The following is a 16584-nucleotide window of genomic DNA, read 5'->3' as shown; positions in this document are numbered from 1 at the left end:
TGCCATCACACATACCCAGTAGGGGACACGCACTAACACATTTACAGACCAGTTTTGCTGGCTGCTCTGCCTGATCCCCACATTACAAAGAAAAAGCAGAAAGATCAACCATCAGCTACCTCCATTTTAACAAATGCTATCTGTGGAATGCAGTAACTTTCAACTACAAGCAGTCATTCAAGACAAGAATCAAAATCACTCTTTTCTATAGACCAGTAGGAACAGATTGAACGGATACATTCATCCTTACCTTTGTTGGTGTTACATTGGTCGCAGCAGTTCTGAGAAGATACTGAGAGTTATAGGCAGGTGACTGGCTATAGTAAACAGATGGGCCAGTAGTAGCAACTGAAAATGAACACCAGAAGAGTTTATATCCTTTTTTGTAGTTTTGAATGGATTTTCCCGAGATCAGTTTTAGTTATGAACCTTAAAATATTTCTGCAATATTTTAACGAGTCTACCTCAGTTTAGCTAAGTGTTTAATTAAGATTTCAGCAACAACTTACCTGTTAATGGAGCTTCATGAAGATTTTGTGCTCTCTGATAGCTCTCTGACAAAATATCTGTTCCATAGATTTCACCAGGCCAACGAGATGATACATTCGAGTTGGAATTGTTGTGTTTCATTTTTTGCATCTCATTCTATTAAGACAGTGTTTCAATTAAGAGAATGTAAGTGTATAACACTGGTATTTGTAGAAGAAAGCATAAGGAGCGATACCTACCCTAATTACAATCATGTTCAAACTCTGAAAAAAAAATCAAGAGGTGGCTGTTGGAATAATCCAAGATCTGTTCATGCTATACAGCATGCTGGGAGTGTTTTCTAAAGCCAGAAATAAAAGTCCCAGAACCAACTGGATGATACCCAAGCTGATGATAGCAGAACTCTTTCTGCACACACAGTCCTTGGAAGGGTTGCCTCCATACCCCTGCCTGAGTCCTGAATTGGGGTTTTTAGGCAACAAGTTTTACTCTTGCACTCATTTTAGGTAGATGTTTACAAAGATATTTTCACTGAGTTATGTGGTAGCATGAACTAATGTTAGCTTGCTAGGCTAGGATCAGAGTCCTTACTATAACAACAAGATGAGCTGATCTGCATTGAACATGGTGACAAAATTGTTTAACTTTACAAAGTCGTTTACCTTTAAAGCTTCCACTTGCTGACAGATCATTTGAAGTATAGATCTGTGATCTTCTGCCCACTGAGGGGGATTTTTAGGAGAAAACTGGGGAGCAGAAGAAAAGTTCATTTAACCTATTGAATTTTTATTCAAACATAACACTTCCCTAAAATAATAACTGGCTAATGTACCTTGTAGCTCTTAGATGGTGAGACAGAGAAGTTATTAGACAGTGAAGTGGAATATTTCACTTCTGAATCTACAGCTGGTGACAGGTCATTTCCGAAGGCAAGACTTGCCTCTTCATCATTCTCTCCGAGTTCCTGAATCACTGCGTCCAACATTTCCCTCACAGTTTCAACAGATACCGGCAGCTAGAAAGTTATTGGAAATGCAAGTCATGATTGCATTCTTCCTCAGAGAAGGAGACTACGTTCTGATCAGAAATACTGTTTTTTCAGCAAAGCTCCAAATCAAAGTTAATGTAGGAGAACAATTCATGTAAGCTTTAAATTTTATTTGGAAACTGTTAACCTCTGTAAGAAAATAATGGGCAAAAGCTATTTGTTGGCAAAGAAGCTGTCAACCACAGAGTAGTCAGAACACTGCACGATCTGGTATCTTACAGAAGTTTCCCAGAATGTACTAGCCCACTAGAGTTATGCAGGTTATTTGTCATGTGGGAAAAAATAAGTTTAGCTTGCCTTTAAGTAAAGTCTGGTCTAAAAAATCTGACTTGAATGCAAATGGTTTCATTTTAAAATAGTAACATAAACCAATGCATCTCTCGAAACAAGCTTTTAAGCAAGAATTACTTACTTTCTCAGTTACTGACACATCAGAGGAGCTTTCGTCTAAGATCTTCATTAGATAATGCTTGCTTTTAAAAAGATAGACTTTGTGTTCTTCTTGTTCTTCTAGCATCATGGCATCATTCTCAATCTCCTCTGCCTTTCTTTGGAAGATCTAACAATATGCACATTAATTAGAATCAGTCAGAATGCAAGTGAAGAAAACAAGTGAAGAAAAAGCATTTGCGGGTAATGAAATTTATGAACTTACTATAGCAAGATTCCAGTATGAAACGACATTCTTAATAGCTTCAAATGCTAACAAAGCATCATCAGTTCTGCCATCAACTGCATCCAATGTTGCAAATGCTATACGTGCCTCTTCTTCATAGACTGTAACCTGCGAGACCTACAAAGCAAAAGACGAGTCATACTTAACTCGATACTTGGAACAGAAAGTGCATGTGAACGCCACTAAATAATCAGGCAGGCGGAGGTTAATGATATTACTAATTTTTTATTCCTGTAATACAAGGAAAACACTTTTTAAAGAAAGTTGGTAGTAAGGGAGTTCAGTGTCTTCCAATCAAATAGAGTTTTAAAATTAAAAATAAAGTTATAAGGAGAGATTCCCCTGCCTTTAATCAGACATGCAGTTACTACCAAGTATCACTGTTAATGATATTATATTAGTAACACCATAGAGCCGTAGAATGCAAGAAAACCCCAACCAACATACACACACACAATAAATTTTTGTGATATAATCCCTCTTACTTCAATTTTAGATTAATCAATCTGTACCTGGATGTCAAGTCTACGGAAATGTTTGAAGAGAGGATCAGTAGGTTCAGGAATACTTCTCTTCTTTTTGACTACTTCCAGCATAATCAAGACTCTCTTCCAGTAGTAAACACTTCGTCCAATGTATTCCTTCTGGTCATAAAAGGAGTTAAGGCTAATACCCTGTTGAAGAAAAGGGAATAAAAGCAGGTCATCTCAACAAATTCAAACCCATTGCTATTCATACATATTGTTCTCTGAAGCAATTAGTATCTTCTCTAATACTTGTGACAAACCTCAGGCGACCTCTCTACAGAGCTATGTAACATACAGGTAGAAAATACCACTACAGTTAAAAGTAGCATTAAGAGAGTAGTGAGGGATAGAGAACTCACTAGGGCGACTATAGCAAGTAACTTATCTGGCAAAATTAACCACAGTTCTCTCATCTGATTTTATCTACTGTTTAGTTCACAAAATAAGAGAAAAAACATCAGATTATACATATTTTAAAATAATTTTAGCTTACGGTTTTTTGCAGTGTTTTTGCCCAGTATATAATTAAGGCAGGTTGAAGGCCATGTTTATCCAGTGCTCGCAGAGTACTTATTCCATGCTGTACTACAAGCCTCGGTTTTACTGATGTTTCTGGCCTACATATCAGAAGAAATATTCCACAGTTAGTATTCTTTTTTTTTTTCATCTTTTTTAGTCCTAACCTACATCTAGCTTAAAAATGCATTATTAGAAATGAAAACCCCATTTTTAGAAAGTTCTTAAGTGTCTCAAGCCCCTCCAGCAGTAAGACTTCAATGTCCAAAATACATCAAGAAAAATGAATTTTACACACAATCTATGGGGATCAATTCATGACACCCTTGCAGAAGCTACTAAAAACTCGTTTCGAATATTTCCAAACTTAAAAAGCCTTACATTATTTTTCTGTGCGTAATAGTACGAACGGCATCCCACCAGGCTCTTTGCTTTTCAGTATAGAGCTGCTTGCACACTGCCAATGGTAAGAACTGAGGCTGATGTGCACTGTAGTGAGCGTTAAACTTCTCTTGCAATTCTAAGTTGCTAGTGAATACCACTCCAAGCAGAAATACCTGTTTTTGTAAAAATAAAAGATAAATAAATAAAAAGTATTAGATACCAAAACTCTTAAATTGTATAGTACATTTAAGAACATGGAAAATTTACTTACTTCAAGGTCTAACAGGCAAATGGATTCAGGAGCATCTGTCTCTAGTCTTGATGTTTCTTGGGGCAAGTGAAAAAGTTGTTTTAGCCATCTGCGCACTGGGGGTAACACTGACATTAAGATCCACTGCAAACAAAGCCACACGAGGTGCTGGAGACTACCACGGTGCATTCGAACAGCACCTATGCAAAAACAAAGTTGTAGGAAGTTAATATCTGCATCCTAGTTAGGAAGACTAACATCTGATCGAAGCCGGGTTTCGTTATATGAAAAGTAGAGTTTTAGTATATATATCACACTGAAGGAGCTTCCTAGCAATCTCTTCCCATCTTTTTGCCTCCATCTAAGTTGGAAATAAGCATTTTAAAAGTAAGATGTAGCATTCTTGAAGTGATTTTGGCATCTATTTATATTATATAAATAGCTTTCGAAGAAGCAGCATCTACTTCATAGGAGTGCACAAGCCAAATGTATTAATACTTTAGCTTTTCTGTCAAAGCAAAGAATGGAGATAACATTTCCACTGAAGTACATAAGAATTTTAAATTTTAAACTCTTCATTTTGAGGCAGCAGGTTAAACTAATGCATTAAACAGAAGTACTGCAGCTTTTTTAGTTCTGTAATGCTCGTGAAATCTCTATCTTCAGCAATGTTAAATGTTAAAATAGCTTGAACACTTAATTTCTAACTTAAAGCCAGACTTTTTTTTGCAATTATGTTTTTGCACTTATTTCTTTAACAGGGAAAATCTTTAGCCTGCATGCAACATGCACAGACCTTCGTTGTTTTAAAATACATAACAAAAAACACTACAAATAAACTGCTTATGAGAGGTTGTGGTAGTATAAGCTTTATTTTAGCTATTTAAGATAAAGGACTGTAAGCCTTATTGTCTAAAATTACTTAACAGAGAGTTAGGTAGTACACAGAAAAGATTTAACAGCCTAAAAGTTTCTAAAAATTATCAGCTAGGTAAAAAAACTACTAGTACTCTAACCTTGTTACACCAAAATTCAAAGCCAGACTTCATCATCAAGTCAAGTTCAAAAATAAGAAGTTTTTACTAGTTTGCAATTCTTCCTAAAGTTACCTTATTTTTGTGCCCGTAACCTGTATTCATAGGTTACATAGGAAGAGAGACCTGCCTTCCCATTGACACTTATCGATGTACAAACACAAAGAACTAAACAGGCAGCAGCAAATGAAAATGGATCAGAACAGACTAGAAAACACAGAAAGGATAGAAGTAGGGAAGTATGTGACAAATTCTTAAGAACCAGGCATAACAATACTGCTTCTCAGCAACATGTTACAGCATAAATTGAAACTCCTTACGTATCACTCTTTTGGAGTAATTAGGGCAACACTGAACAGCTAGTATGGCTGTCTCTTACTGCAATATGAAGTATTTCTAGAAGACTCTCTGGTACAGACAGTCATGTTTATGCTGAGTTTCAGAAAGTAACACCTCTTACCAAGATCGTATTTATGAAGTTCCTCTTGCACTGGTGCTTGCATACTGACATTTCCAATATCATCCGTACCAAGGAAAGACCTCTCTCTGGAAGCTCCATTCTCAAAGAGACAACCAAACAGCACAGATGAACCGCTTTTGTTTGCAAAAGATTCCACAACCTCTTTCAGGAAGTCTTCTTTGCCATGGCTCAATTTCAGCAGCATATGACCTAGAAGACAAAAATATCACTTCACATAGATAAACAGTGAACTTAATCAAGGAAAGTAGTATTTGATACAGTGGGCTGTTCTTGCTACGGAAGGCTGAGAATCAAGATTTCCCCTTATGAAACCCACAAATTGGTAAGTTATATTCTCCCTGTAATTAGGTCAGTGTTTCAGCACATAGGCTTTCCAAGCCTTTAGTGACACCAGTCCCAAGGCATTTGTTTTCCTGGACAACTGGATTTACAAAGACTTTTTTTTTTTAAATTATTGTTCTAGGGGCATTGCAACTGTATTCAAAAATAAGCAGCTGTAATACAAGTTGGAGTTGATCTTATCAAAATCCATTCTGGAACAATTCAACCTGATGTTTACTGTTCTGTTGTTTTTTCTTGTTTGTTTTCATCTAGGGGCTATAGAGCATGTAGATTGAAAGCCTGCCTAAGCTTAGCAACAGAAACAGCAAACCTGATGAACAAATAAGGGAATGGAAAGGATGGAGCAACAATAGTATTTTATGCTTGGGCTAACAATACTTGTAAACTTGTAAAATAGAATCAGCAGGCAGAAAGCATTTTCAGATTAGGAAATGCTAAAAAGTTCAATTCTACCTCAGTGTCCTTGAGATAAAAAGAAGAAAAAGCTCACTTGAAAAGAAAGAATGAAGTCTACCACCATGCTGAAGAGGAGGAAGAAAACATTAGATGTCAGGATCAAACTACTGTTTTGCATTTCATATGGAGTCAGAATCCAGAGAGTATTATTGCATTTCAAGACACAAAGTGTATTCTTTAACAAGAGTTACTTGATTCTTAAAGTAGCTATTCATAAGACTGAAACGTAACTAAGGGATTTTAATTATTTTTCATTACCAGACTGGCTTTTCCGATCACAGGCCAACATTTCCAGGGTATCTTGTCCAGTATGCTCCTCTTTTATTAGGTTTGACTTTGGTTTAGGAACCTGGTGAAGAATTGTTATAGCTTCTTTACTATACAAAGCAGATCACTTAAATTAGTCTCAAAAATTAGGAAACAAGCACAAGAAAACTTAAGAAAAAGAGCATCAATTCTGAAGGTACTATATAACACATCCCTTGAAAAATATGAGGTGGGCAACTGTATCTTTTGCAAATAGCACACAATAGCACACCTTTTTAGTTCTGCTGTCTACGCAAGAATAAGGGAGTTACTCAGTTCATCCTCTTCCCTCCCTACACCAATAAATTTACTATTCATTATGTTTTCAGCTGTATTGCAGAAAAGAACAGACTGTGGGAAATACACTCATTAGCCTTTAAGAGTCAATTTACTTTTGACAAGAAAAGCAGTTGATGATACACTTTTATTCTAGTGATGCCATTTGAAATCTTTTAAAGAATTGTGGAATAATAAGATTTGGTGAGGAGGGAGTCTTACAAACACTAGTTAATTTTCAGAATACAAATGTTTAACAGAGCATTCCAAGAACTGCATCAACTAAAGGCATACACTGAAAAACAACTTACCTGGAAACTTATCATGTAACACAGTGCTGCCAGTTCACACGCCTCTTTCCACTGTGCCTCACTGTGCTGAGCCATTTTCAGTAGCAAAGTTCCAGCATGCATGTATAACTGTCCTTTCACTTCGATGAAGGTATGAGACAACTCGTCAGTCCCACTCACATAGGTTTTCACTGAGTGAAGCACACCATCAAGACTAAAATGTAGAAAAGACTCATTCTGAGCAAAGTCCTGGTAAAAGCTATAGCACGTTTGGGGACAACGTTATTTAACTGTGAATCAAGTAACTTGATGAGTCAACTAGAAGGCAGAATAACCGTCTCAAACTCCCAAAGCTCTCAACTTTGTTTATTGAAGTAAAATTCACTTCACTTACCAAAAGGACAGACCAAAATACAGTTAGACTGGTTCTTCCAAATAAGAGGTACCGCAGCAATCTGAATAGCTGCAGGCCAGTAAATAGTCTCCACTCAGGAGTGGCTTTCCAATAAACAGTCAACACTTTCAGTAACCTGACAAAACTATAATAGCTGTTAGCGTTGCCATGATCTAGAAGTGCTTCAGATCTAGGTACCCTGAAGGACTCTAACGAAATGTTAGAAGAACAACCACACGTTTATGGTCAATGTTCGGGGGGGGACATATTTGGACATTACCTATTCCTCAACCATTGCCTGTATTGCTTCATATACTCATTCAAGAAGAGCAGACTGAAGAACATTGTTTTAAAAAAGGTAACAATCGTCACTTAAGCGAGAAACAAAGCTATGTCAATAGAAGTTAGTGACAAAGGGAATCACAGAATTGTAGGGGTTGGAAGGGACCCCGAGAGATCATTGAGCCCAACCCCCCTGCCAAAGCAGGTTCCCTCAAGCAAATTGCACAGGTAGGCGTCCAGATGGGTCTTGAATATCTCCAGAGAAGGTAAAAGAAAGAAGAGAAGGTAGATCTAAGGGAACATGGCTCTTCACCAACAAATTGGCTACAAACATTGTTTTGTACTACTTCAGCTGTGACACAGATGGTACGCCTTGAAACCAGCTAGCCCTGAAACACTATCCAGTTTTCTCTGAAGGTGAATGTTCTTACTGCAGGCAGCTTCCTCCCTTCCAATTATATTATATGCCTAAAATTCTTCATTATTTCAACATGTGTTGTGTTAACTTGACCAGGACAAAGCTGATATACAAGCATCTGGGAAATTTTAATGAGATAGTTGCTGAGGTACAGAACATTCTCTTACTGAATGGCAAAAAGGTAATTGACCCAAGATAATATTGGGTCTTCCCCATGGTTATGTGCTGACTACTCAAACAAGGCTTATAGCTTGGGGCTCAAGCCTATTAGGAACCTTTCTTTATTCTAAAACAGAGAGTCTCCTCTCCCATCCACAAACTGGTTACACAGTGAAATTGAAGCCTGGTAGATGTTCTGTGACCTAGAAAAATACATGCAATTCATAGAGGTTTTTTTGTTTTGCTTTAAATACAGAAAAGGTAAAACTATACCTTTTGAGTGCGCCTCTGCATTCTTGAACATCTCTAGAAGATAGCATCACTTTAAGAAAGCTGCAATAGGCCAGCAGATAGTCTTTCTTGATAGTTCTCCAATTACTTTTATCAGACTCCAAGTCTTGTACAGATTCCAGATATTCCTAAAGAAGAAGGTTCAGAGGATAAGGAACAGTCATCCTTCCATAAAGGCAAAGACAGTACTTCTCCAAAACAAATCACTATCATTTACTGCATAATCTATTTCCACTACTGAGACATTCACCAACAGCAAAATTCCAGGGAACTATTTGCCTGAACAGTTTGGTCCCTGAAATTAGAAACTAAACAACTCTGTAACATTTAACTCTAGGAAGGAAACTCCAAGGAAGTACTTTGTAATTTGAGTGGTTTCACTAATTTGCATTTGAAGGAGTTAAATCACTTGAGAAATAGCTGTCAGTGTAATGAACTAAGAGACACAAGCTAGTTTAAATGATATGGAAGATTATCACAATATCAAAATATGATTACACACCTCAAATGTCTCTATGACACAGGAGCACCATTCCAAGCTCGACTGCAAAGGTATTTTCTTCTTTGCCTCCTGACAATGGAAAACAGCGTCTCTCAGCCTATTATTTGAGCGGTACAGTGCAACAAGTCTGATGTTAACGTAGATATCATCTGGTCTTGCATAGAGCTCTGCTTGAATAAGGTCAAAAAGTTGATTCCATCCATCTTCACCTTTACAATCCAGCAACTGCTCCTATTGAACATGAAGGCAACACGTTAATATTTCGTCTTGCATGTGGGCCTTTTCAACAACTGCATTAAGAGACAATTCTCTTGCCTCCACCACACAGACTACATTACTTAAACTATTAAAGCTGAAAAGCTTCCAGTTATTACAAAGTTTGAAGAAATACTCAAACATTTAAAATACAAAAAAAACACAACAATTTGCCTCTTATGGATGGTATGTTCAGCTTGTGAAACCATTTGCTTCAAAGACAGCATACCCTGACACAGAATAGCCTGTCTGAAACAAGCATCTTAAGACTAGGTGTCATTGCTGCTGTGCTACACAAAACTAATACCTGTGCAAAAGTGAGATTGTGTGACTGAAGGCATTTACACAGTAATTGAGAATTAGAGCGTTCCTTACTTTATGCTGTTTTTAATCCAAATTAAAAAAACAAAAAAGCAGCGTAGAGAGCAAGGAAGTCTGAGTTCTCAGGCCTGCCACCTTCCTGCCAGTCACACAATAAATAGAGAACTGCCTACCTAGTCTTAACTTTTTGGATGTGACTACTAACATGATTTCCCTGCATTTTTGAAGACTGTCAACCCTGAAACCTTGAGAAGCGTATGAGAGCCTGCAGCTGCAGTTTTCTTGAAAGCTAGACAGAAGTGTCAAACAGCAAAGAAATTAACATTTCTTTAAATAGAAGAATAAATTCTAGAAGAATTAAATCTAAAGAATATTAATTCCATTAGATTTAATACTCAAGATTCTAAAATAATTTAGCCAGGAAGTTTTACATGAGATGACACGGGAAAAGTGCTCCAGTCAGATACTAGAAGCTTCTTTAAGTCACAGAACAGAGGTTGGAAATTGGCATTTACCTTCAACTTGTAAACAGCAGGGCTTCCAGGAAACACCTTAGCAGCTTTTTCAACCCAGTATTTTGTTCTTTCATCAGTGATGTCATTATTGCACAGTAACTCCGCTATCTTCAGCACTAGATCTTTCTGTGCTGGGTTCAAATCCACAGAGCGCTAGTTTTCCCCATGCACACACACGGAAAAAAAGTCAGGAAAAAAAGGTAACTTGATCTTGCAATCCACACAGAACAGGAAAGAATTACACCACTCGTTGAAAAGACACAGGTATTCAAATTAGACAGATCTATTAGTAAATACTTTCTGAATACATTAAGAAAGACCTCAGTTTCTAAACTTATCACTAGTTTACAGCACCCAGATACATCTGCTGCAACTCAAAAGAGCAAAAATTCAGAAAAGAAAAGATTTAGAAGAGCAAAAATGCAAAAGCCAGCTATTCTGCCCCTACCACCAGCTATACGCAGGCAGCTGGACTCTTAAGTACCTTTAGTCTAACTCCATATGGACACTTTTGAAGAAAGATATAATTAAGTCACACACTAAGACAAGCTGGGATGTATTGGCAGCAAAACTGTTGAGCACATCCTCTCCCTCCCTAAAACCTGAACAAAGGCATTCTGATGGTGAATTTCTCATTGGGCAAGCATATAAATGTAAATTATGTTTGCCCTGCCCCATCTCACTCCCCCCCCCGCCCCCAAACCCAAACAAAACCCAAAAAAAAGCAATAAATACAAACAACTAGAAAACACCCTAGGTCTAGTCTTCCAGTAGCAACTAGATTACTGCTGTCATCAGAGCCCCTGCTAGGGAATTCGACAGCAGTCACAGATCCTTAGTCCAAAGGGCAACGTACGATATGGAAAGAATTTAATAGCAGGTAGCACGAAGACCCAGTCTAGGTCACAAAAGAATCAACTTAAAAAAAATACTGCTGAAGCAAATCATGTCAAATGAAGAATCCCCTCTGCAGTACATCATATACGCATTTGGCAACGGAAAGCATACATATTACACTTTTTCCACAAATATGTTTTCTTTTATGCATTTAAGAAATGTCCAGAACTGCATGATTTTAAAAGTCCCTTTGCAATGGATTAAAGCAGGACATTGGAGGTCAGTGGAGTGTTTACCTTGTAACATCCAAAAGCCTTTTCAGTGTTGCCCTCAGCTTCATAAATTTGTCCAAGAAATCTGTGTGCTTTCGGATCTCTCTCTTGCACACTGAGGTATGTATACATGTACCTACAGAACAGGAAAAAAAAAAGGATCAATATTCCTCAATAATATGAGTCTCTCTGTCCTCCCCCCCAGCCTCCATAGAACTGAAGCAGGAATTTAACATGTGACACAGGAAATGCAGTCATGGTTGGTTCTAGATACCTGGTCTGGACCTTAAAGTACAGAACAACATTATTTTTACATGTACAGATGCTACTTATTTGCCAGCAAGTATTGGTGTTTATTAAAAAAAGAAACTCTAACTGTAATAACTTCACAGAAACTGTAATAACTTCATAATACAGTGGAATAAAAGCCATTTCAAACGGTAAGTTTTTCAATATCACATAGATATTTATCTAAGTTGCTGTTTTATAAAGATTTAAACAGCATCTGATACCCATGTCTACTGCTACCTTAAAGCAGCATGATAGTGATCTTGATTTCTCCAGTCTACTTCATATTCATTTAGCTTTTCTATTATGCTTTAGAGAACAGAATAACAGCATACATCAACGTGTGTTACCTTTTAGCAAGATCATACTCTTTGACGTCAAAATACAGCTTAGCAAAAAGGAATCCTTTCAACGATTTCTGAAGGGGAAAACACACGACAAGCACATTTTAGACGTACAACACTTTTAAAGTAATTGAATAGGAAGACCCTTCTAATACTTTTGAGAGACTGAATTTGATAACTAGTTATCAGCTCCAGTCCGTTCCTCATATCCAAAGCTTTGTTTTTGAAAGATGTGGGATTTGGAAAACAATGTTTTTCCAGTAACCGGCGAAGGCTACTAACGTGAAATTGAGGTTACTGGTGAAGCAAGCAACAAGCCTTAATACTTGTAACAGCTCATAAACACTTCTGACTAAAGAGTGTAGAAGAATGGAGTCAGCTACATTTAACGTACAGTTTTTTTTTCCCCAATGTAACAAGGTTGCAAAACGAATCCCTAAATCTGATAGACTAAACAAGAAGATGCTATTTAGTCCTGCTCTAGTACATGTCACATACAACTGTTTAAATATAGGTAGACAATGCTTTCTCCTCAACTAAGAAATCCCACTTACTCTCAGTTTATATACAAAATGCATTGATGCATTAATTTATTTCTGATGTTACCAGTCTGAGATAACTTGAACACACTTGTTCTGGGGATGAAAGGTGAAAGGTATTTATGGAGGAATAAAACAGGGAAACGAAAGTGGAAAAAAAAGGCAAAACAGAAGACTGAGCAAGCAAGAGGGCAAGATGGCAGAAGCACGGGCAGGAGGAAATGAGTCAAAGGAATGAGCTATGAAACTACAAAGTCACAAGCAAAAACTTCAAGGTAGAAGCTAGATAACATGTATTTAAAATCTGAGCTCCCAACATCAGATCAAAAGCAGGTTTTGTTTGTGAACTCCAAAATACTGGAGGTAGTTAGGTCTACGGTGCAAAACGTTAAACAACTGTCTACATTCTAAACACACTCAAACTGCCAGTCTTCACCCCTCTCCCACCCTGAAGTTATCTACGTAAAACTTTAAAAAGTGAATTTAAATGAAAGCAGGCCTCCTAGTCTTCAGTCCATATTTTCAGGTATCACAAAGACGCACTGACATGCCAGAGTGGAGTCAAACTTGACACCTTGTATACAGGGATGAAAAGAAACCTCAAAATAAACGCTTGCAGCCTTGTAAGACCCTTCCCTCTGAAATCAACACAACAAGGAAACCAGTAACTATTTCCACCGTGGACTGTGCGACACAGTCAGTTGTAAACATCGCTCAAAAGTCAAAACTAAATGCATCCAGTGGCCTTGAGCACAAGAAAAGGAGAGGAAATGTTTTTTGTTGAGTCCACCAGAAATATCAAAACTGTGGAAAAGTATCTGTGAGTCTGGCAGCGATGCACTTGACACCGTCTAATCTAAACAGCACCCAAGTCGAATAAACAAAGTCACAGGACAATTTTGTTGCTGTTGGGAAAGGCACAAACGATGGTGTACACAGGCCCTGCATGCAGTCCCTAACGTATAATGGTTAGCTCGGGCACATTCAGGCTGCTAAATATTCTGCCTCTGCGATAAAACCAATTCAGAGCAGCAGAACGGCATCTTTCAGGATTAGGGCCCCATGAATTGCATCAGTCGGCTGAGACCTGCGTAGCATTTTCCAGCTATAATAGGAACGCTTGGAGTTTTTCACCCCTGTGCCCGGCTAGTGACAGAGAGCAGAGCCGTTTTCTCCCGGCTCTCCCTCCCTCGACGCTGCCGCTTCACGAAGCGGCCGCCCAGAAATATTAACCGCGCCGCACGTAAAGGAAACTGAAAGTTTAAGGCGGCGTGCTGCCTATCTGTGAGTTCAGTTTCTGAAGGGAAGTAACGCCGGGAAGTTAGGAACCAGGGGCCCACAAACCCGAACGGCTCTGTAACTCCCGGCGGGCTCCTCCTACAGCAAACCCAGGGCTCACCGGCCGGAGGAAAGACCCGCGACGTTTCCCGTGAGGAAACCCCTTTTCCCTCGCACCGGCCTCGAGGAAAACCCTGCTAAAAACCCCCTCCCGTCCGTGAAGCGCCGCGGGGCAGGGGTAGCCCCAACCCCCCCCCCCCCCGAAGCCGGCCACCCCAACCCCAACCCTCAGCCAAGCCAACCGGGGCCCCGGCCGCCTCTCCCCCCCGGGCCAAGGGAAACGGCGACGCCTCACTCACCTCTCTCAGCGAAGGCGCAGCGGCCTGCAAGGTGGCGACATAGCGCTCCACCTCGGCCTTGCTGCGCCTCAACATGGCGGCCGCGGCGGCGCCGAGCCCGGCCGGGCTCTGCTCCGCGCCGCGCCGCTCCCGGCGGGGGCACCCGCCGCGTAGCGCGTACGCCCCACCTTGGGCACGCTGCGCACGCTGCGCACGCTACATACGTTCCCGCGCGCCCCTGCGGCGCCCGCCCTGCGGAGGGTGCGCAGGAGCCGCCGCGCGTTACGCAAACTTCCCCCCGCGCGCCCCACGGCGCCCGCCCCCCGTGAACGCGCAGAAGCTGTCGCCACAGTGAGGGGCGGGGCGCTGGGTGGGGCCACCCCGCCTGCAGCGCATGCGCGGGGCTGGCGGCCGGCCGTTGGGGGCGGTCGTTGGGGTTCCGTGACGGGGCGTTAGGAAATGAGTTTGGAAATGGCCCTTCAGAAATCAGCTGGGAGCAGCTGTTAAGATGAGCAGGCTGCAAAGCTTGAGACAGGAGGTTTAAACTATTTTTATTATTATTTTTTTTTAAGCCGTAAGGCAGTTGCCCCATGGCTTAATTCCCAGCAGGAGCCCGCTTGCTGGAGGTGCCCAGCTCACTTTTCTGCAAGTTCCAGTCACTTTGGTCAAAATGTGGCCACTGGGCTGTCCCTGAGTCGTGTGATACCTCTGTGAATATCTCTTCATTAAAAATTCATCCCCTTCTCAGTCTCTAGCAACCCATTGACATACACAAGTTTCCTGCTACACCTAAGCACTACCGACATCTCCACAACTCCTACCATCTTTGCAGGAAAAATCAAGTATCCACCTTGTTTCTGTAAGGAGATCAGCAGCAGCCACCTAACACCCTAACCCTAGTTAACCAGAGTTAACCCTCTCTTTTATTATTTGCTCTATTAATGGTGATTTCTTTACACATTGGCTCTAATTCCATAAGAAGAATTAGCGTGGTTTTTTTTTCCCTCTGCTTTTTAAATGACTGGGGTTACAAGCAGTTTGTCAACACCTGCCAGGCTGAGGATTAGAAGTCTTAGCGCTGGTGCAGAGGAGAATCCGAGAGCTGGCTTGGGAGTCACTGGAGGAAATTTTTGCTTTTCATCATGGGGAGGCGTGTGAAATTGCCTTCATACAGACAAGGTCGAGTGCCTTGACGCTGGTCGGCATCTCTGTGGAATTAGCACCACGTTGTCCCCAGTGGTTGCAACACCAGGAAGGTAGCCCACCAGACAGGCCAGCAGTTGACCGGCTCTAGTGCTAACCTTGCAACCAGACCATACTCAGCTTGGCTCACTACACATCTTGATACCTTGGTAGGAACTGAGCTCAGGATTTGCCACTGCTGGAGGCAGAAAGGCTTTAGGCTCAGCTCCTTCCCCCTACAGCTACATCCATTGGGCTTTCTGAAGCGCTCCCTACTGTTATTCTAAGCAGGAGCTTCAAAAGGAATCTCTCTTGCTCATGCATGATTGATCCCATGCAGTAAAAAGGGGGCAAAGCTGAGGCATCCGTTCCTAAATCCCAGGCCCACAGCCTCCTTTGAGAGACCTAGTAGGGGTCAAGGTTCAAAAAAACAGTAATAAACTCAGCCTCTTTAAAGAAAGCACGTCCAGCTATGTGAAATATTTATAATACTGACAGACCAGGAAGTAAGCTTCAGCACTAGACCTGTAATTGTCCAGGTTAATTGTCTAATTGCTAGCTCCCTCCCTGTTTTGCACTGCTTTTAATAATGCTCTTGATGACAAAATCCATGGGTATTCTTTCAATGATAGTTCACTCCAAAGACAGCTCCCAAGGGAGCAGTGTGAATTTGGGCAACCCTCCACTGGAGAGAGGGCTCCAATAATAAGAATAGAAGAAAAAAAAAACAAAACACCTGGAGGGTGATTAAACACTGTGACATACTGCCTACAGAGGCTTGTGAGATCTTCCTTGGAGATACTCAAAACTTGGCTGGGTAAGACTTTCGGTGTTGGTGCAGCTTTTAAGTTAGACCTGCTTTGAGCAGAGGTTTGGACTACCTGGCCTCTAGCGGCCCCATCCTTCAGAAATATTTCTGTGACGCAGCAGGCTTTGAACCCCTGAACCCTTGCATGCTCTTAGTGCTACACAGTGGGGTCTGAAACACATACACTGGTGTTAATGACACAGAGGCCACGACCTTGGTGCTACTGCACCAGAGCGCAGTCTTCATGATCAAGAACTTGGAAACAGCAAAAAACATTGACTTCAGGTCACAGGGTTACCGCAGAGCCTGCAGGAGGCGCAAACGAGGCTGCCGTGTGCTGGATGGATATAACCACGCAAGGCAGGCCATGCCTCTCGGGGTCAGGGACTGTTTCCACCCCACTCTTTGAGCAGTAGGGCTGTGCATGCTCTCAGTGGAGCGTGAAAAAACTAGAAGAACTGAATTACAATTTAAAGGACGTATTGC

At 40.6% G+C, this 16584-nt stretch overlaps 2 protein-coding genes across 2 annotated transcripts in view; one reads left to right on the top strand and one right to left on the bottom strand.

The window, feature by feature from the left end:
- The window catches only part of LOC310902228 (ranBP2-like and GRIP domain-containing protein 3), a gene marked incomplete at its 3' end in the record, with an annotated part of 72471 nt that extends 58030 nt beyond the window's left edge, over positions 1-14441 (bottom strand). The window contains exons 1-19 of the mRNA XM_083843439.1: positions 14130-14441; positions 11960-12027; positions 11346-11457; positions 10213-10365; positions 9122-9352; positions 8602-8747; positions 7097-7289; positions 6462-6552; positions 5385-5594; positions 3912-4090; positions 3638-3813; positions 3234-3357; positions 2726-2887; positions 2193-2330; positions 1950-2096; positions 1322-1504; positions 1152-1235; positions 510-645; positions 251-348 (exon numbers count right to left, since the gene is read on the bottom strand). Coding sequence (XP_083699565.1) covers positions 251-348; positions 510-645; positions 1152-1235; positions 1322-1504; positions 1950-2096; positions 2193-2330; positions 2726-2887; positions 3234-3357; positions 3638-3813; positions 3912-4090; positions 5385-5594; positions 6462-6552; positions 7097-7289; positions 8602-8747; positions 9122-9352; positions 10213-10365; positions 11346-11457; positions 11960-12027; positions 14130-14204 — 2706 coding nt within the window. The 5' untranslated portion in view covers positions 14205-14441. The remainder of the gene's footprint in view (positions 1-250; positions 349-509; positions 646-1151; positions 1236-1321; positions 1505-1949; positions 2097-2192; positions 2331-2725; positions 2888-3233; positions 3358-3637; positions 3814-3911; positions 4091-5384; positions 5595-6461; positions 6553-7096; positions 7290-8601; positions 8748-9121; positions 9353-10212; positions 10366-11345; positions 11458-11959; positions 12028-14129) is intronic.
- Positions 1-16584, top strand: part of LOC310892160 (tumor necrosis factor receptor superfamily member EDAR-like) — a 461331-nt gene that overhangs the window by 383224 nt on the left and 61523 nt on the right. The gene's annotated exons all lie outside the window — the stretch shown is intronic.

This window comes from Anser anser (assembly GCF_964211835.1).
Source record: "Anser anser genome assembly, chromosome: 1".
In the NCBI taxonomy this organism is placed as follows: Eukaryota; Metazoa; Chordata; class Aves; order Anseriformes; family Anatidae; genus Anser; species Anser anser.
This window is presented reverse-complemented; position numbering and strand designations above follow the sequence as displayed.